This window comes from Salminus brasiliensis, chromosome 1, assembly GCF_030463535.1.
Source record: "Salminus brasiliensis chromosome 1, fSalBra1.hap2, whole genome shotgun sequence".
Classification (NCBI taxonomy): domain Eukaryota; kingdom Metazoa; phylum Chordata; class Actinopteri; order Characiformes; family Bryconidae; genus Salminus; species Salminus brasiliensis.
Genome location: NC_132878.1, coordinates 14,861,729 through 14,884,233, shown reverse-complemented (window position 1 = coordinate 14,884,233; position 22,505 = coordinate 14,861,729). Strand labels below are relative to the sequence as shown.

The following is a 22,505-nucleotide window of genomic DNA, read 5'->3' as shown; positions in this document are numbered from 1 at the left end:
CATTTCCCTGAAATTCCAAATAAAAATATTATTATAATGCTATTTAGAGCATTTATTTGCAGAAATGACAACTGTTCAAAACAACTGCAAATAAATTATTATAAATCAATATATACATTTTATCAATATTGATATCAATATATCAATTTTAAACAACACAGTACTAATGTTTGAACTTTGAGAGCATTCAAAAATCACTATGGTGAAATAACCTTGACTGCTAATCACAGCTTTCATGTCTTGGCAGGCTCTCCACTGGTCTTTCACATTGCTGTTGGGTGACTTTATTCCATTCTTAGTCTGCAAATTCAGGTAACTCAGCTTTGTTTGATAAAATGCCTGGAATAAAATGGCTGCCATACACATGGAGATGCACATTTGAGAAAGAAATTAAGTGGTCTCTTAATTATTTCCAGAGCTGTATATGGTAAACCCTTAAGCAGTTGTTGAAATTAGTATTTCAACCTGTAGTATGTCTAATTGACAGTAGAATTCATCTTTCAGTAGAAATCACAGTAGAAATCACAGTAGAAATCACAGCTGTAGCAGCTAACAGCTGACGTCCCTGTGATAGTATTTTTGTAACATTTGCCGTAGGACATTTGTAGGCCATCATCAATGTGGGTTCCAGGTGGGTACAAGCTCTGAGTGGGCTTTTACATACTTTATTATTGGGGCCTAGTTGGGCTTTTCAAATGGGCCCCATTGTTACAGCCCACCTTAGTCTCAAATGGGTTCCATCTCGGCCCAATGTGCAATCTCAATGCTTAACCCATATGTGGGGCCAACATGGAACCCAAGGAAAAATAGGTAGGTAGGTAGATAGATAGATAGATAGATAGATAGATAGATGTAAATGACTATAGCATCCAGTAGCAATAATAGCTTTATAATCAGTTAATCAGAAGGTCCCATTTTAGTCGTGGTGGACAACATGCTCATAATGGCTCACATGGGTGGAAAGTGGGCTAGGTTAGTTCCAGGTGGGCACAGGCTCTGAGTGGGCCTGTACATGCTTTCTATAATAGCTTAGTTGTGGTTCCCTGGCTGTGGTTCCCTAAAATGCGGTTCCCTGGCTGGCATGTATTTCTCACAGTGAGAGCAGCTGTCTGATTTCCAGCATTCAGTTGCTTCACTGGTTTGGACACATTTCACCAGCTCCCTGCAACGCCTAGTCCAAACATAAAACCACTCCACATGCCTAGCTCTAATAACTGAAGGGTATGCATTGAGATAACCGTGGCTCATCTTTCTTTGACAATGTGTTTTAGTGCCACAAAGAATTAGAGCGTATGTATTTTGTTTTCCAGAATGTAAATAAATTGGTGAGGCATTCAGAACTTAAAAACATTGGGCATGCTCAACTGGATGACATTTTGGGTTTTCAGCTGAGACAGGTTTTTAATTTATTGACTTTTATAGCAAAGAAGTGTATCTTACTACTCTGTTCCTCTGAACGAGCCCCATCACAGACCTTATGGCTCTCTCAGAGACCGTATCCCTCCTTCCTCTTGAGGAACTGACTTATGACCTCCATCAGAGGTCAGAAAGGTTTTTTGGACCTACCTGGCGGGTCTTGGGTAGAGCCCTTCAGAGACTCTGCTCTGTTCTTTTCTGTATACTATGTGTGTGGCTGTGATGTATGGTGCTATCTGTGTACTTGATGTTTGGGTGCAACCTCAAAAAAAAAAAAAGGAACAAAACATTGGGAATTAGTGAAAGGCCTAAAATAACAACCAGTCAGGGTCTGTTTTCAGTGCCATGAAAGCTCTGGTTTCGTACATCCACCCTATTCCGAGCTGAAATCACCTCCTGATTTTAAAAACACATCCATCCAGCGTTCACTGTAATAGCGTGTGATCAGTTGGCATAATTACAATAAAGGTTATGTGAAAAAAGTGCTTCAGTACTTCAGAGTCAACACTCAGAGATAGCGCTGATTGGCTGCTTTCACTGCATGGGCTGTGCTGTTGTCAGGGAGAAGCTGGAGTCATCCTCAAACGATTGGACCAGAAGCCCTAGTCAGTGTTATGCATTTTCCCACCCGTATTCAGACAACTGCAGCGTTCTTCGCTCTGATTGGCCAGTAAATTCGCACTAGCGGGCAGCCCGTACGCTATAGAACACCAAGCCCCGCCCTCCTGCGACACGACTGGCTGGAGGAGGGCGGGGCTTGTCGAATACGGGTGTGGAAAAAAACAACAGCAGCTCACGCTTGTCTCCAGCGTAAACGAGCGATGGATGATGCTGGAAGTTGGACCAAGCCGAAAATGGCTTTACCAGTATGAGTATGGTGAAAGCGTTAAAGCCAGGCGCGAAAGAAGACTGCTACCTTGCTGCTTACGTGCTGGGAACCCAGTGGAGGAGGACGTGGCTCTCTTATTTCCCAGTTTACCCCAGCCATGGCTCTGGTAACCCTGCAGCGCTCCCCTCCGCCCAGCGCCGCGTCCTCCTCGGCTAGTTCAGCGATCACCAGCGCGGAGGAGGTGAGTACCAGCCCGGCGAGGATGCTGCGTGTGCGTCCGGACGCTGGAGGAAAATACAGGGGGGTAGTGCTACACCGCTGGAGACGTTTAATGGGCTCATAATAGCTCAGCCTTTCAGTTACATAACTCCTACATGACTGCTTGTCAACATACTTTTGTTATTGAGGCAAGTGTCATTATAAACATTAGACCAAAAAGTTCTTGTGGAGATACTGTCCACCAGGCTCTGGTCCAGTCTTGGAGATGCTGATGCACCTGCTGATGGGTAAGGACTGGGTTTATGTAGGATGAAGCCTAGTCCTGGAGTTTTTTTTTTTTTTTTTTTTTGAATGGAAAATATAGCTGTGTATGAAAATATAGGAAATTACAGTCTAAGACTGGGCTTAATCTCTGTCTGGTAAACCTGCCCAAAAAAGGCAATGATTAAAACAAGGCCTAGAAATGTTGAACGTTAGTTTGGTTTGTCAGACGCCAATAAAAGACCTCCAAAAGCTCCCTTTAGTTGACTGACAGAATCATCCAGCCCTGGTTCACTCAAGCTAAAGGATTATTGCTTGCCACTCGGGTTAAAGTCCCTCATCTTGATGCAGCACTGTGTGCTAATAATAGATAATAGACGGGAAATAATGAAAATATAGCCTCCATGTAGGCATTTACATGATTTACTTGGATCCAAAACCACTGAATATTGGTACTACAGAGGGACTGTCTGTCTGTGTGTGTGTGTGTGTGTGTTGCTGCTGCAGTGATGTCATGGATTGGGTCGGCCTACTTTGCCTGATGACCAAGCACTGCCACTGTTTTGCTATCTAATCTGTTTTTCATGCTTCTTACATTCAGCCCATTGCAGAAAATGGCAGCATTTCATTGCACAGCTAAGCTGTGTCACTCTACAGACATAATCTGAAACGTATGAGTGCACCATTACAGTAATGTGTCTGTGAGAATGGAACGGAAATTAGCCCTAGGCAAGCACATTAGGTTTCCATCCAAGGGATTTGACACTACATGTGTTAACGCTTCAAAAAGTTGCTGCAGATGGAAATGATGTGGAAATTGTTGGTAATATTTACTGAATGCCAACTGTATATCAGAAATGTCAAACATTTGTCTTACAGCAAACACCAAAACAAACACAACTAGCACAGTGGAGAGGTAAACTATATTGACAAAAGTATTGGGACATCTGGTCATTCATGGTTTCTTCCTAACTCAAGGGTTTAAAAAAAAAAGAGTTTATCCTGCTTTTGTTGGAGTAACTGTCTCTACTGTCCAGGGAAGACTTTCTACTAGATTTTGGAGCATTGCTGTAAGGGTTTCATTATATTCAGCGACAAGAGGGTTTGTGAGGTCAGGATGTTGGATGATCACCACCCCACCTCACCCCCAACTCCCCACATCATCCTAAAAGCGTTTAATGGAGCATCATCAACCATCATTCCAGAAAACACAGCTCAATGCTGGGGAGGCTTTATGACCCTCTAGCCAACACCTGGCATTAGGCATGGTGCCAGTAGATTCATGTTTATCTGAAGGTGCTGTTCTATTGGCATTACTTTTCTACAGAGACTAGAAAAGCTGTGTGTGTGCAGCTGTTAAACATACCTAAATGCATTCATTAGATACCAGTTTGACTTGCTAACGGCTTACAGCTTAGGTTGCCGGGTGGAACGTGCACTTGTGGAAATTGGTTTTGCATTACATTTATAAGTGTTAATATAAAGTAAGTAAAGTATATAGAAATGTTTGTGGACACCCCGTTCAATGAATGCAAATGAATACTTTAAGTTGCCCCCACAGCGTGTCTAGTCCCTGGAAAGAAGTACTGCCAATAGAACAGGACTCTCTAGAGCAGATAAACATGAACCTATTGGCACCATGATAGAGGGGTGGACAAGAGCCCCCATTGCGCTGTGGAGCAGTGAAACTGTGTTCTCTGGAATGATGGTGCTCCATCCAATAGGAATGAGTTAGGAAGTTGGAAATCAAGTGGAGGTGGTGGTCGTCCAACATCCTTACCTCACTAACACCCTTGCCACTGAATCAATCAAGTCTTAATGGCTCCAAAATGCTCCAAAATCTAGTAGAAGCTCTTCCCTGGACATTAGTAGGATAAACTCTTTTTAATACCCCTGATTTCAGAAGAAACAATGAATGAGCATGTGTCCCAATACTTTTGTCTATAGTGTTGTAATAAGAGCCCCCAGAGTTTCTACCAAATGCAAATTTAGCATTCAATTACAACCCCAGACCTTGTGGGTCTGGCTCTATATATATATGGAGATGGGTTAAAAGTTGAATTGATGTTTTTTTTTACAGGATTTGGCAAGCGATGACTATCAAGGGACGAATAATAGGTGAATGTTACTTTCGCATCAGTCTTTTTTTCATGGTTATTCACTTTGACTTGTTTAGACTGTGTTTGATTGCTGTCTGTGTTCGTGTGCTTTCAGTCTGGTAGAAAGTTTTGTTATGGTGAAAGGAGCAGCCCTCTTTTTACAGCAGGGTAGCAGTGATCAGGAGCCCAAAACACTGACCCAGCATAAAAATGCAGGTAAAGCTCAATCCCCACTGTCTGTCAGTGATGCTGAATATGCAGGCTCTGTTGCAAAGATATGACTGATGAACCAGAGTTGTAATTAAAAACGTCATCCTTCCATTTAACGTCATGCAAATGTAGTCACTGTGTTGAATGAATGTGTGTGTGTAACATGTGCTTTCTGCTGTAGGTGATCTACCCCAGCACCTGCAAGCGATGATAAACACCCTCCGCTCTGAGGATAAAGTGAGACTAGTGAGCAGAATACCATATCCTAAAACCTTTACAGACACACACCTCCGATTATGTGCTATTTACCAGTAACAGAATTTGTTGTTGAGCTCATTATTATTCCAATAATGAGCATTATCTAACAAAATATACTACATACAGTAGATGTTAATCAATACTTACATACAGAATATCATCACTTTCCAATGAAAAACATGTCCAAAATGGTGACATTACAGGAGAAGTCATTCCTCGGAAGTCATTGTAAAATAAGACTTTAAAGTCATTTAAAGCATTTCTATTGGTCCATTCATCAAGAATTATTTACACAGTGTTCTGGGTAGCTGCGGAGTTCAAACCATGAAGAAATCTAACAACAGACAAAAATGGAGATACATAGTTTTCATTGGACAGCAGCAATATATATCATTTGTATGCAAAGGCACCCCTGCCAAGATTACATAGTGAGGTGAAGTGTATTTATAAAATACAGTGGACATGAAAATTTAACTGTTCGGTCAAAATCACAAGAGGTATGTTTGAAAAAAAAAGATGAAAAGAATGCCTTACCAACTGTTAGCAGTTGTAGTTCTAGTATGCTTTGGATTGTGCGGCAGTCAGTGGCATAGAAAACCAATCTGCATAAATAGATTGAAGAACAGATTCCACTAAATATCAACAAATATCTGTATGTAAGTATGTTACACGGTAGGTTAAAGAAACTGAAGCTAAAAATAGGCTGGCTTTTTTTTTGGCTGGCTCCAAAACTTAACTAAAATCCACCATGAACTGCTTTATGAAGCAGGGATGACCCTCACAGTGCCTTGCCTTGGATATCGTAGAAAATCTGCTGGCAAATTTGTCTGTAAACATGCTGTGCATACATTACGGCTTACAATGGTATACATGCATGATGCAAAAACGGTTGCAAGCTGTGTTATTTGCCAAAGGGGTTGTTGCCAAGTACAAGACTAAGTACTGACTTAATACAGTGTAATGTTGAGTATTGCGGTATCAAATTTGGTATTTGTGGCAGCAGCATCTAGCTTTGGGTATTTTCTGGATTCTAGCTTATACACAGTAGCTAAGAGTATTTTCTAAGTATATATTTGACCAGAGGTGCCTGAAGCATTTACATACAACTGTAGTTATTTATATAGTGTATATATAGTATATATAAGTATTATTGGTATCTGTTGAATCCCATAACCCCTTTAAGCTGTTGGCCTGTCTTGTGTGTTCTGTCTCTTCCACCAGGCTGTACAAGTGGAGAGCGGTTGCTCGGATCATCCACGCTACATGGTATTTGTTTATACAAATGGCAATCAAGACACAGAGGAAAACATACTGCTTGGTATGGACTTCACAAACAACAACAGGTAACTTTATGTAGCATTTTTTATCTTAAAAATATAACTGCTTCAAAATAATGATGCGCCACTGACTTTTAATATGGGGAATGGCGTCTTTGTCATTGTAACTTGTAAAGTCATATTTTACTTTCCTTTTTTTACTTTCAGTGACGGTTCTACTGTATATCTCTTAGCTTGTCCAGAGTTGCATGTGTAAAATGTGTCCTTTAGGGGTGGCTCAAAGCACAAATTACACTTTCTGACTGTAGGGGGAGCCCAGTTCTCGCATAATTTTGCTTTCAGGGAACTGCTGCTTGGAAATGTGGCTGTTTGTTGTTGTCAGGGGGAATCTGCCACACTCATATGCATCATTTTTTTTTATCTTAGTAAAAGTTGCTCCATTGGGCTGATTTTGCCATTGTGGAGTGACACCAGGATCAGTCTTGATGGGGATGGGTGAGTAGGATCCCTTCTTTATTAATTTTGCTTAATGGCCACATGCACCAGAATCACCAGCATGGTGTTGTTTGTGAAGGCACCGGTTGAGATCAGGACTCTGATGCACAGCATTGCAAACACCCTTAACTTGATGAGACCAATTCATCTGAATAGTCTCTCAGAAGGTTTATAGTCAGTGCTTTATAAACATCAGTTTCTCTTTCTTTCTTTGCAGAGGTTTCAGTATCAGCACAGCTGGAAGATCTCACGTCTTCAAGCCTGTGTCCATGCAGGCCATGTGGTATGTTAACTCATTATTATGACTGCATGTTGTGAAGCAGTTAGTTATCCGATTTAGATTATTCTGCCATTTTCTTCTACTTCTTCTTCTTCTCCTTGTTATTATTATTTTTGTGGAGGTGTCGTGATACATCCTATCCCCCGGACTCATCCAATCCCCCGACATTTCCACTGGTTAAATTCGCACATGTGAATAATTGCCCATCTTCACCCGGCTGTCATACTTGCCATATATGCCAGATTAAAATCTATCAAAAGATATTTACTTTTTATTTCTAAGAAGGTTTTATCTGGATGAAGTGTTATTATTTAACTTCATTTATTAAATGTGAATCACATATTAGCAAGTTCAACAATATAATGTTGTTGCTACGCTGGCATATAAAGCTGATACCAACAGGTAAAGCTAGTTATCATGCACTTGCTATCAGCTATTGAGCCAGTTCTTTTAGCGTGTGTTAGCTTGCTAACAAATATTAGCAACAGTTATCTACATCCTATCCCCCTGACCGTCATCTCTACCGACTGTTCCATTGGGTGAAATTATCCATTCACAATAAATGTTTTTTTTTTTTTTTTATTACTGTGTTCTTTTCTTGACAGTGTTGTAAGCAGTTGCTTTGTATGGGGTCCTTAATGGTCCTTCTGTAAGATGATGTCAGAGGGGATAGACACATATCTTGTTCTAGTTTTCACGATAGACACACATATCTTGCAATACCAGTATGTTGTCGAAATCTTGGCTTTTGATATTCCATGGCCAGGGTTTGCATCTGCTGATGAGACGGTTGCGATTCTGTTATGATGTAGAACTCTTTGTTTGGTTTATGGTCCTATTATTTGTATGTCCTGCTCTCCAGGTCTGCTTTACAGGTGCTGCACAAAGCATGTGAAGTGTCTCGCCGGTGTAACTACTCCCCCGGGGGCATGGCCCTCACTTGGATGGGTTTCTATGAAATTTCCTCCGAGCAAAGCTGCATCAACGAGTGGAACGCCACATCTGATCCGGAGACCTCCAGACCTGACTCCCCCACCTTGTTCTCCGATCAGTAAGTGACCATAGAGGTTATTGTTTCAGATTTTCAGATTTTACGTAATATTTCCTACATTTTCATTCATGTATGAAAAAAACGGATAACAACACACTGCTGGTGTTGCTGTCTGCACTCTTAACTGTGATTTTACAGTACTTGCAACTGGTTGCAATGAACAAATAACAAAGATTATTTGACAGTAACTTTACTGTAACTAAAGGACATCTCTGTAAAAGGCAGCACTGTGATGTCTAGTCTACATTAAGAATTAGAACTGCAATTTTATTGTTGTAATTTAATTGCAACTAATTTACAAAGCTTTTTAAAAACTCATTAATAAATATATTTATCAGCTGAACAAATATGTATTCACCAGATGTATTTAATTTGCATCAGTTCCTGAAATTGAAACATTTACATGTACAGCATTTAGCAGACGATCTTATCCAGAGTGACTTACAAAAATGCTTCGCTATTTACTAGATTGTATAGACTAGAATTACTAAACACAAGTCAATATGGAGACCATAATACTCTACTCTTTGCCCAAGTACTCTCAGAAGAGGTGGGTCTTCAGTCTCCGTTTGAAACAACAGCAAGCAACTTAGTTGTTCGGCCACCCAGGGGAAGTTTGTTCCACTGCATCAGTGCCAGGACCGAGAAAAGCCTGGACGCTTGTCTTTCGTGGATCTTAAGGGATTGCGGGTCAAGCCAAACCGTACTTGAAGCTCAAAGGGCCCTTGGTACAGCTTGGCTTTTGACCATTGTCATCAAGAATCTGATGCGGGCAACAGCTACAGAAAGCCAGTAAAGAGAATTTATTTAGAAGAATTGCTAAGTGAAAGCAATTTGTAATCGAAAATGTCATTTGCAAGGACCCAATGTGGACTGAAAGTAGTTAAAGTAGTTGAGGTTTGGTCTCAAAGAGAGGCCTTGACCTTGATTTGGTCATGCTCTCATTTGGTTGGCAAGCAAGTCGCTAATATTGCATTCGCCTACCTGTATGACATACAGTCACTATATAAGATCATCAGCCCAGTGCCATTAATGTAAATTATTCAGTCATGCAATCTCTTATAAGTATCGCTTGTGCACTATGTATGTTTAGTCAGGTCCATAAGTATTTGGACAGATATTTTGTAATTTTGCCTCTGTACACCACCACAAATAATTTAAAAAGAGGCCTTCAATAACCACATAACACTGACTACACTTAAAAGTAAAGTTTATAATCCACAAAGTATGTAGTCAATTGTGGGCTGGGTTTAAGTAAAATGGGACATTTCTTTGGGATAATGGGGCACACTGGTCGAAGACCCCGCTTATATTGTTTACTATTATATTGATGCAGTCACCAAAATGCTCCTCCCCCTGCCATAAATGAATATTATCTGTACTACTGCAGAGCCAGCACCCTGTGGTCTAAGTAGCTGTGTTGGTTTATATGTGATTCTTTTGGGGAAACGCCACTGCCAGTATGAATCAGAATCAGAATCAGAATCTCTTTATTTCACCAAGTATGTTACCCATACAAGGAATTTGTCTTGGTGAGAGCAACACGTATGACAAGTAACAAAGAAACACAGAACACAGAACACAGAACACAGTGTATGTATGAAGCATAGTCACAAATGAATGGGAGGTGAATAACTTCATGTCATGTACAGGCCCACCGAGAGAGAAAGAACAGAATGCTTAATCAGAACCAAACTGCGAAACATAATGATGCTTCAGGACCTGGAGAATATCACATCCAAGGAGGTGAGACATTATTATTTATAGATCCATCTTTTATATGGTGGCAATCCTGAAATTTTTACTTGTTCATTTGCTCTTGACCTACTTTTGTTTTGACATATTTCAAGGCATACTGGGCACTTAAATGTGTGCTGCTTTTACTTTAAGGGCTTTTCACACGGCATAGGAGACAGACAGGTCCATAAGTATTTGGACAGTGACAATTTTTAATCCTTTTCCCCTTTGTAAGAATGTACCAAACTGTTAATTTTTCACATTGAGAGTTCCAGTGAATAGTTAAAGGCATATTATACAACATCACACCTGTTATCTCCTTAATCTGACATAAAAAATCAGGTAACAGACGGCACCTGGCCATGAAACTGTGCATCAGTCAACTGTCTAATTACTTGTGAGCCTGTGAAAATAGAGAAACTACGGAGAATTGGTCCACACTAAACACCATCATTTCTTGACCTGACAGGAGGTCTTAATGTAAACTTGGACCACTGTCATATGGTGAATTATATCCATGCTCTGTCCTCAGATTAGAAATGAATTGGAGCAACAGACGAGTTGGAATCTACAAGACTACAAGACGTTCATCGACAATGAAATGCTGCACATGCTGGGCCAGATGGACAAGGCCACGCAGATTTTTGACCACCTTTACCTGGTTCGACTTTCCATTTGCTCCAGATCTATTAGTGTCGCTGTCCAATTAAAAACATGTATCTCCAAAATAATTTGCAGGAGAAGGAAAAAAACTTTAGAGCAACTACAGGGTTTACACAACGAAGATCTCCATGTTTTGACAGCAATGATATGTTTTTGCCTCTATTTTTCCACCAGTACCTTTTGTTTTCCTTACTGTCCAGCGCTTCGTATGAAATCATGGGTGGAGTTATATTGAGTTTGCCCTGTCTTTGCTACAGTAGCTTTCTATTAAATTCAGTAAAACTTCAATTATCCCTCAAGTTGATGGCAAGAAGACACAGTACACAGACATACCATAAATTAATAAAAAAAAAAAGTAATGCAGGATCACAGAAAACACCTCTAATTTTTGAGAAGGCCACAAAACTTTATCAAAGTGATATCAAAGTGATATATCCACTTTGATAGGTTTATCAAAGTGGACCTTTGGTTAACATATACATTAATTTTAATGAGTTAATATTAATCTGTTAATATTAATGTTATCAATTAACAATTTATTGATTACCGTCAGTGTGCCTGTGACTGTTTTATGTGATTTTGGCTTAGATTGGTTTACATATATTCTTGTTTATTTTACTTTTCTGGTTTAATGTTTAAATTTAGTTGATCTTTATTATTTATTTATTGATTTACTTTTAATTACCTTTTTTACTTTTAATGCATTTTAGTTTGTTAATTTTAAATTGTTTTAAGTTTGTTGCACTTAATTTATATATATATTATTTATTTATTTTTTTTTATTATTTTTTTTTTTACAAAGGTTTCATTTGCATACTCAGTTACATTGAAGGTCTATCCTCAATGTTTTTACGAGTGAAAATAGGTGAATAGAGTGAAAAAGGTTTAAATTATTAAGCTCATCCCAGAGGTATTGAATGATTTTTCATCACTTCCGAAACCACAGTTCCACTATATGTATATAGTGTATATGTATATATACTACTATGTATAGCACAAATTGTACCTGGTCAGACGAGTGAATTTGATTGTACCTCTAACAGATTTTTTTCTGTTAATGTGTCTTGGAAATGTTGGCACTCCAGTTGTAACTTGTTCTTGCAGTTTATTTAAACTTAAAATTACAACTAATATTTTATGTCATTTCAGGGCTCAGAGTGGAATGCTTCCAACCTTGAGGAGCTCAGAGATTGCGGGTCAGTTTTTGTGTGGCAAGGACATGCCGAGTTGTATGCTGCTGTTTTACACATATGTGAAAGAAATGCTCTCTGACACCAGTATGCTTTGATCCAGGATTGGATATATCCTTAATGTCACACCGGAGATTGACAACTTTTTCTCGGGAACGTTTTGTTATCACAATGTCTGCATTTATGACGATGAGACAACAGATGTGTTGGCCGACTGGAACGAAACCTACAATTTCATAGTGAGAGCCAAGTGAGTGCCATTGCATATGTCAGGATATAACACTACTGTACATACCGTTTGATATCAGATGAATGTCAATTTTAAATTTTTCAAGATTTATGATTAATCTATATTTAATCTACCTTTTTGATTTTATGTAACTTATAGATCAGCATCCTCTTTGTTCAGAACATTTAATGCTTCTTTGCTTCTTTGTTTTGCGTCCTGTGACAGAAAGAACAACTCAAAGTGTCTAGTGCACTGTAAGATGGGAGTGAGTCATTCTGCTTCCACAGTCATCGCCTATGCTATGAAAGAGTACAGCTGGTCATTGGAGAAGGCGTATCATTATGTCAAACAGAAGAGGAGTATAGCACAACCCAGCACAACATTCATGAGGCAGCTGGCCGAATATGAAAGTACTTTAGATGCAAGGTGAGACAAAAAAGCTGATGAATGCGATTCTGGTTTATATTGGCAGTTTCTGCATGTTTGTTCAACTTATTTTAATGTTTTATGCTAATGTAACCTCAATTATTTATTTTATTTCCCAAAAATCCTCAACCCAAATTCCGCAAAAAGTTAGAACAGTATGGAATATGCCAAAAAAGGGGAGATTTGTAAATGCTATTCACCCTGTACTGTATAGAAAACACTACATATAGAGATGATTTACCTTGTGAATTTAATTGTTTTATTTTTTTAAAGACAGCAGAAATTGTTTAAATCTTATTACTGCAACATGCTCTAAAAAATGTGAGAGTCAGTGTAACATCACTGTAAGATCACTGTTACAGTGTTACTCTGTTTCTTTTAATAATACTTATTAATTATCTGGACATTGAAAACACCAGTTGATCAAGATTATGCTGCGTTCCATTTATCTCAGAAGTCGGATGTCAGTGCTGGGAATGTTGTCACAGCAGAGTTGATCGCATTGCAGTTAAGCATGTAGATAATTGTACACTATTTCAAAACATTTCCAAAAACAGTTAGCTATAGACTGCACTATAGAGGGTGAAATGCCCAAGAAGGATCCAGTGCAAGACAAAACAGAAACCGATTTCATCTTTTAACGTGTGTATTGCATCCGTTGTAAAACATTTGTTGCAGAAGGGTAATATGTCATCAGTCTGTTAGTTTTGTACCATATCTGAAACTTCTACTGGAAGCTGTGTGAAACTAACAAGCCTCTTAGGAAAGCAGAGTAAACATTTAACAACACAAACCTGATAGTGTTAGGCCGCTTAGAGTATCATCACTCAGCCCAGTACAGTGAGTCTCGGGACGCAGCAGAACTAGCAGACACCACCAATAGCACAAAAGGTGTATAACCATTGTCTCTTTATATCACATCACTCATCACACCAAGTTGACAAAAAGCCAAGTTTTATATGTCGATAGTGTTTACATTGTATTTGTGCTTTATTTATGTAGGATATTTAACCATCTTTTATATTCCAATTCCAATGTCTGAATATGTAGAATTATGAGAGGTTCACTGCTCTTTTGAAGGGTGTAACTGCATTGTAATGCTATTACATTGTCATCATATCAGTGCCATAAAATGATCTTATAATTACCATAATCTTGTTTAGCACAATTACCGTAGGGACACTATATCGCCCAAAAAAGTAGTTAAAATTTCCGTCCTAAAAGACTTTGAAATGAGTTTTTTTTTCAAATGCATAAATAAAAACAATGAAACATTGTTAATGGATATCTATAACATGACAGGACAGGCTTCAAGTAAGTGGGCGTGGAATGACCCTTCTCTAAATTGCCTCTTTTCTGTCACTGCAGCAAACAGCAACACAGTGCTGACGACTCGCTGGAGGGCCTCCAGGCAGCCGGTACCAGTGACTCCCTGACGCTCCCCGAGCAGGAGTTGTGCATGTGGGGCTGCCGGGACGCCCGCGGCTCTCCCTGCTGCAGAGATGAGCCCATAGACCACGTCAACTACAACTACTACTTCCGTCGGCTATCAGACACAGCCCTGGACAGCGAACCGTCCACGCCAGTCCGGGGCCCGCCACTGTTAGGCATGGAGCACGTCCTCATCGAGATAGAGGATGTGGAACGGGATGCCCTGCTGGACGATGACGGCATCCCCATGGCCCACCTGGCCCTGCCCAGTGAGGGCACAGCAGCGCAAACCTGTAGCCGCCTGGAGCCTCTAGAGGACATGCGTCTACGGCTGGAGTTCAGCACGGTGGAAGAGGAAGATGAGGAGGAGGCACAGAAGGAGGAGGCGGAGATGGCAGCTCTGGCACGGGGACAGGAGACAACCCCCAGCGGGAGAGAGCAGGTGAACTTGGCCAATCCGAACAGCTTCAACAATGAGAACGCCAACAATAGCAACCGCCTGGCTGGCAAACGCAGCTGCCCTTCCGGCTTTGACGTGAGTGTGAAGTATTGTAAAACTGCAAGTAGTGCTTAAGATCCAGTGTGTATTTTTTAACTCGATGTATTGGGTTCATTCTTATTTCACTAGCCATGTACTCAGCAGAATGTTTAACCATATTTCTTGCGATGGCACAGCCAGTTGTGAAGTCCAGCCAGAAAGCAAGGCTAATTGTCATTTTTAAATGAGGCTGGAAAGCTTAACACACTGTGTTTTTCTTCCGAAATGTCCCAAGTTGTGTGACTCAGAACTTTCTCCACTTTTTTTTCATCTGCTTTTCCAGCAGCCTTTACAAAAACCCACCCTTCCGTTCCAGCCCCTAACTCATCCATCCATTCTCCCTCCCCCCGTGTGTTTCATCTGTTCAGGACAGTGCTAGCAGCGGAAACCCGCACAAAGTGAAGCCCTCTTATCAGTTGTGCCGAGATTGTCTACGTCTGCCGGGCGGGCGCCGCAGCGAGCGTCGCACCAATCGTCTTAACCTACTGCGTCACGCTGGCCTGTCCAGCATCTCCATCAAGGACCCTGGAGCCGGACACCTCAGCTGCATGCCCATTCGCTGCCAGCTGCCCCCTCCTGCCTCTCGGCATCAGCTGTGCAGCCCTTGCTGCAAAAGCCCCATCCCTGCTGCCCTGGCCACAAGCATGGACGCATACCGCCAGCGCTTGGCCTCCCCTATGAGCTGTGAAGAGCTTCCCTGTGACAGTCAGTGTACTTTGGGCCCAGAGGAGATGGATGAACTCCAGGAGATGGAAGATGAGAATGAGTCAAAAGTAGCTTTTGCTGGTCATGGCACAGAGCTCACACTAGTGGAGCTGAGCCTTCAGAGCAAGAGGCCCACAGCAGAGCTTCACCAGGAGGCCAACCTACACAAAGAAGCCAGGTCTGGACGTCAAAGACCAGAACAGCTAGAACTCATGGACTTAGGCATGGAGGATGTTTCCACAGAAGACATGGAAGTGGACTTGGGCTCAGTCCCCGGTATGTCCTCTTCACTTCCGAATCATCCCATCAGCCACTTTGCTTCCGTCTCTTCCTTGCAGCACTGGGCCTTGACACGCAGCTCGAGCAGTGACAGCGTGCAGCTAGTGCAGCTGGGGTTAGTCCACCAGAGGGCACAGGGGATTGAAACGCGCATGCGAATGGCTGGACTGACCACATCTTCCAGGCTCCAACGCTCTAACTCATTGGCTAAACTTGGGGGGCTGGCCGTTTCCACACATGACCTGTTATTTTCCTCACAAACAGAACCTGTGATTAGTAAAACATCTCCCAGCTCCCCTACATATGCTTTAACTGTGCCGTTGCTGCACTCTTTCCCAGGATAGTTATGGGTCAGGTCCTCCTGATAGCCCTTTCCTTTTCCAACAGTTCTTGTGCACTGCTCTTCTCATCTCTATCCGTGCTACAACTGTGGCTATGCTTAGACAGCTGCTGTAGAGCTCTGATCAGAGTTGTTTTTCATAGCCATATCCATGACTAGATTGTTGTGCTCAGGCAAATTAGTGTAAAACAAGCTTAGATACAGTATATAAGTTTCCCTTAATATGTATCAATTGTGGGGAGAAAAAATGCTCTTTGTCTCAATGTAGCATTTGTGACTTAATGACTATGAGCATAAATAAGCATGCTGTGGCTTCAAGTAAATATTCGACCCGCGTCATCAGTGAATACTGTTCTCTTTCTGTACTAATAGTCCAAATCCCACCTGTAAAGAGTATTTAATGTAATTTTAACACAGATATGGATAGTGTACACAGCGTCTTTGCCAATTTTAACAAGCACTTTCTGCTAATTTTCTCACATTTTCAGCAATGCTTTTATCTTTCTTAGAAAGCATAAAAAATGGCCCAGGTCAGTTGTCACCAAACCCCTCCTGGAGATGTAGTTTCCAGCAGGTTTCACTTTCAAACACAGTTCTATACCAGTCAGCCCATCAATGGCTTCTGAAGTCAGTGTTTAGGTGAATCAGGTGCTTTTGATTAGGGTTGAAGCTATAGTTTGCTGGAAGGTAGATCATCATGAGTGACCACTGGCCTAGGTTAGAGCAAATAAGAGGCCAGGGAATGCATATGGTCAGGAAAACAAAACAAAATATTTCAGACCAAGACTGCTATGTAGCATACTTACTATTTTCAAGTCTAGTGCCCAGCAACTCTATAAATTCAATTGTAATTCTATAGATCTTTATAGTGTTATATAGTATGCAAGGATGTAAGCTGAGAATAGCCTTAAATAGACAACACTAATTGAAAAAGTCAATGTAATTGATTACCTATACTTTTTTAACAACTCTTTGAATGAGATTAGGGCACAAACTATGATTAACCTCCTTTCAAAAAGGTTGCCTATCCTGTGAATACAAACTTTTATATTGTATACTGTAAAACACTATATTGCAGTGCTTGTTGACTTTTGGAAGGGCCTCTTAGGGTTTGCCACTTCACAGTTACAGACTGAACAAGAGAAGAGAAGTAACTGTCACTCATTTCTTTGAAGTGCTTAAATGAAATGATATTGATTTTTATTTAAACAATCTATCGTTTAAACCCATTATCGCTGATAACTGAAACTGGGGGAAATGCACTGTCTATCCAGTCTCCTTTGTGAAGTATTAGAATGGCAAGGCCAATATTTTTGTTGTTTTTTTTTCATTTGGATTTGAGGTCAAATGGTAAATGTGAAACAACAGATCTGCTATTATTTCATAATATTTACAAACAAGAAGTTGGCACCTTTGTTGACAGTCCATCCAATTAAATTTTAAATAAGCAAAAGCATCAAAATAATTAATAACAATTATCATTTGGTTGCAAACCTCTAGAACTTTCCATCTTTTTCCCTTATGATGTTACGCTCAGTAAAACTAGATGCATGACTCTGTAACATGGCAGACAGGTTGTTTCTGTAGACTTCTAAATTCATGCTGCTGCTACCATTGTGAGTTACATCTATATATATATATATAAAGAAGAGTGAGCTCATTCCAGAGGCAGGCAGGCAAGCAAAAGCCATGACACTACCTTAACCATGCTTGACTGATGAGACATGGTGACACGGCTTGTATGTTTTGGCTCATGAACAGATCCTTTCTTTTGCCACACTTTACCACAGGATAATCTTCATCTCACTAGTCCATACAGCTTTTCAAGATTTTTTGTAGCTAATCTCCTGTCTGGACTTCCGATTCTTACAGCTAATGAGTGGTTTAAATGTTGTGGTAGGGTCCCTATATTTCTGTTCTTAAGAAGTCTCTTTCAAATGGAGGATTGTGATACCTTCACCCCAGCCCTGTGGAAATGGTTGGTGGTCTCACTGACCTGTTTTTAAGTTCTGAGCTCTGTCTCTGAGTTCTGTCTCCATGTTGATTTAGCCTTCTTAACAACAAATGCACGTTTCAAGGGTCGAACCCATGGCTCAAACCCATTGCAGACACTATAATTGTTTAAACAGTCAACCTAAGATGACACTCCTGGGCAGCAAGAATCTGTCAGTCACATGTTACAATACTTTCCTGAAAAATAGACAGGCTCAAACAAAAGGTGTCAGGCTCTATGTTGTTTATTACACATTATAAAGCGTGTTGACTGAAATGTCTCATATTCATCTTTTGCCTTTAAACCCAAATGTCTATAAATTGTCTGTATAGACAAAACAAAATAAGGCCTTGCTGTTCCAATACTTTCAGATGAGACTGTAGCTTCCACTATGTAAGGTAACCTAAGCTGTTTATTGTGCAAACATGCTTTTGCTGAAAGAAGCTAGTAGACCACAATCTACTGTAAGTATAGGATGAATATGTTGTTATTACGTTTAAATATATGATTATAATTTGAAAACAGGTTACTTATAGTCTCTGAGGACGTAGCCTTCTTTGCCGATATTCAGGCCCCGTTCACAAATGGTACTAACATGCGTCTCGGGGGAGTCAATCACAATTGATTGCCTAAATGCATAGCTGTTCAGAAATGTGTCTCCTGTGACCGCTTGTGATTTCCGGATTTCTCACATCATTTCCGCAGGAGTATTTTCCTGTTGATGTGGGCGGTGCTTTGCTGTCGGGGACGCACTGAGGCGCTTTGGCATTCACACAACAAGAATAATGTGGTCATCTGCGTCTCTGACCGCCTCCAAATGTGGATTAAGTGACCGGGTACAGTGCGTTCCTCAAGACGCATCGTATCCTGGCCACACCTGTACTTATGATCGGATCACCTAGTACACATGGTAATGGCAGGTGTGAACGGGGCCTCAGTTTGTGTTATTTATTAATCAGAATTAAGGCATATGAACTGTCCAACGATAGTGTATAAAGCTTAAACCTGTGTAATTACATTGTCACTGGGCTGCTGTTCGGTGTCTAGCATGGCACCCAGTTAATATGTTATTTTTTCATGAATTCTTTTATTTTTAGTTTTGTTCTTTTTTGGCAAAGTATTTTTGTAAGATGTCAATTATGCAAAGAGGTCTGCGCAATTATCATGCACTTGTTATTATTTAGTGCTGTGATGAGCAGTAACTTTCAGATTCTTAAAAAGTGGAAGTCAGACGAGAGCTATGTTGGAGGACTAAAGCAGCTAGAGGTGACAAATGGGAACTCAATGTATGGAACAATCGCTCATATTTTGACATTTATTCAAAAGCTGTGACCATTTTTATTTAGCAGTCTGTGTATATTTGTCTTTTGCTATGATCTAAAATGTCAACAGCATCATAAAATGCCATAGAGTACCACTGTTATCAAGATATTACATTATAGCATAAAACATAAATACAGAAGTCCAAAAATCTGAATCTTAACAAGAATCCAATCTAATTAAAGTTACATTTAGTTTCTGTTCACGGTTGAATTGAATTAACAGCTAAAAAGCTATGTATCATGGCACTTTATTAAGAAAAACATGTAATATAAACTGATATCATATAACATGCATCCTATATTATAACATATAATTCTAAAGTATATGAATTTGCAGGAGCTGCTATTTACAATCATAAAATTAGCTTGCACAAATAGCATGGCGGGAAAACACACTGCAACAGCGAGACAGAACAGAATGAGTTTGATCCAGTCCTGCATTTAATGTAGTCTTAATGTAGGGTTGTAAAAGTGTTTGAGTAGTTTGAACATGATAGTCTGGATTTAAATGCTAACCTTAAATGAAGTGCTTCAATGGCTCAGTTTTTAAAGATGAAACATTGGACTGACGTTGTCCGATGCTCAAGATTTCAATATTGATAAAAAAGTGTTAACATAGGTATATGGTTTCGGTATACAATACTATATACATATATATATACACACAATGCCCTCCATGATGTTTAAGACAAATGAACATTTTTTTGGATTTGCCTTGAACTCATACATTTTTATACATATTAGTTTAGCATGTAGAACATACAGCACTTTTAATACATAGCCCCCAATTCAAGGCACTGTAATGTTTGGGACATAGCAGTTGATGTGAATTACTCATGCTTAGTGCTCTGTTGCATATACTTTAAATGCATGATCCATAGACATCACCAAGTGTTCAGTATCTTCTCTGGGATGCTCTGTTATACTTCTACTGCAGCCATCTTTAGTTATGGACTGCTTTGAAGGCTAGACCTCTTGGCCAGTCAAGATGATGATTGCCATCAGCGGTTACATGATCATAACCCCACCACCACCATGTTTGACAGATGAGGTGTAATGCTTCGCATATTGGGCAGTTCCTTTCTGCTCTTGCTGTTGCTCTAATACGTTTATATTGGTCTCATCTGTCCACAAGACCAGCTTTTTCAAACTCATTAGGCTGTGTTGTGATGTTTTTGAGGCCAGTAAGTAGTTTGCGTTGTAGCCCCCATTTAGTGTTCATGGTTCAGCCAGATTCTTCTTCATTATGGGGAGAATTCTTCCATCATCAGCTGTCTTCCTTAGCCTGATTTTAGTACATGGTAGATGTCTCTCGTTCTTTTTACTGCTTCAAAATGTTTTATGTTTATCTGTACCCTTATTGGTACATCTCTGGCCCTCATAATAACAAACAGCAAAAGTCTCCAAAAAGGACCAAAAGCCTAAAATCAAGATTTAGATGCTGAAGCTCTCCTACACCTGCTCTAACAAAGCCATTAAACATTACAGAGCGTCAAAAACAAACAAACAGTGAAGCCCATATGTCCCAAACATTCAAGTGTCTTGAAATGGTGGGGCCGTGTTTTAGCTTCTTCATATATTCTTCAAGTGCCTTACCCAGCACCATTTTTTAGATCAATTTCTCCAGGCAAACTGCTGCTTTTTGCTTTCTGTTTTGTACTTTTCTATTTTATATTTTGATAGAGTGGAGACCAAAGTTTTCATTTACGATGTCTGTCAAAGCCCTAATTCTAAGATGTATAGCACTTCATGACAATGGAAAATAAATGTAAACATTATAAATTGGAAATGATTTCAGTCCCCGTCACAAAAGCTATAGGTGAAATGATTCAAAAGGCTGAAAAGACATGACTCTCGCTGATAGTCACTTTCCTTTTTATATTCAAATCATAATTTATTTTTTGCACTGCACATAGATTATGGTAATGCGTTCTGCACTTTGTAATAATGTTAATGTAATAATAAAATTACTGTAAATGAAAGAAATAAATTGTTTTGTCTGTATCAGCAATGGTCTCATCATTTCAATCATTATTCTACTGTACTGGTGAGTGTAGCAGTGAGTTTCTAAGAATGTTTTAACTGTACTGACGAATGTTAGTGTACTGGAAGTAAGGATTTTATTGTATGTTGTCATTATCTGTGACTTCATGCAAAACAGAGGGTGACACTGAATTTCCCCAAGTCTTACAGCTCTCTTGATTGTCCAGAGCAGATGTTATAATATCTGGGGAGTTTGGCTACTTGATTAATTAAATAACTATTGAGTATCAGGAATTCTGAAGAATAAATGCTCTTTGTGAACATGAAAAAAGGGACAAACACTGAACTCTCTAACAACCATTCAACCCATCACATCCCAGAAATGTTTCAGGGTTGGAGGTTTTGTGCTAAAATGGCGAATGCCTGTCTATGCTAGCAAACACTATTGTAAAACATGGTGTTTTCACTTTAGATATCTCTGCACTTTACACTATGCCAGTCATTTTTATGTGAAATGTGTTAACTAAGTTTTAAAGTAGGAACAAGGTTGAAACATTACTCTTCAAATGTTTAACCTAAAAGTTAAAATTCGAATATCTAGAGAAGTGAAGATGATCTTTTCTCTATTTGAATCCTGTAGTAAAAGAGACTTTTCCTCAAAAGGATCCCAGAAAGATCAAACCATTATTTTTACAGGGGGAGAAATGACAGTATTTCAGGGTTGGTTGAATGGGGGACAGCATAAATGCTGTAATATTAAGGAAAATAAAGTATGGAACAAAAAAGTTCATTATAATGTTAACTTCCAATAGCCTACCTAAATGAGATGTCAATTAGTGGGGACATGCCAACATTCTCATACGCAACTTTAAATATTTATTTTGTTTATTGTTTAAATATACATGCTAAAACTTGTTAATGTTAATGTGTGTCAGTTGCATTTTAGTGATTTTCCTAAGGGACATTTTCTGATTATGGACCATGTCCATGGAGCTGGGATGGGGGGTTATGAAAACTTTGGGATAGAGTTCTGGGCAGCCTGGTGATGGATGCATGGAGTCAGTGAGTTGTTCATTGAACTGTACATTTAATTAAGAATGGACCAATAGAAATGCTCCAAAATGACTTGGAATAAAAATGTTTTACAACTTCCACTGAAAGTTGTATATATCATATAATATACTGTTTATTTATTTAAATGTGATGTATTCTTCTCTTAACCTTTCTTCATAGATCTTGTGAAATTATTTATTTGGCCACTTGTAATGTTTCTG

The 22,505-nt window shown here is 39.6% G+C and overlaps 1 protein-coding gene across 1 annotated transcript; it reads left to right on the top strand.

Annotated features, from left to right (window-relative positions):
* The first annotated feature begins 2,231 nt into the window (after positions 1-2,231).
* Positions 2,232-21,226, top strand: ssh1b (slingshot protein phosphatase 1b). The gene is made up of 15 exons (XM_072672667.1): positions 2,232-2,486; positions 4,806-4,843; positions 4,940-5,040; positions 5,216-5,280; positions 6,514-6,635; positions 6,996-7,064; positions 7,282-7,347; positions 8,207-8,395; positions 10,048-10,141; positions 10,665-10,793; positions 11,945-11,991; positions 12,089-12,235; positions 12,440-12,640; positions 14,009-14,606; positions 14,978-21,226. Exons 1-15 carry the CDS (start codon positions 2,403-2,405, stop codon positions 15,935-15,937), a joined length of 2,910 nt encoding a protein of 969 aa, XP_072528768.1. The 5' UTR covers positions 2,232-2,402; the 3' UTR covers positions 15,938-21,226.
* The last annotated feature ends 1,279 nt before the right edge of the window (positions 21,227-22,505 follow it).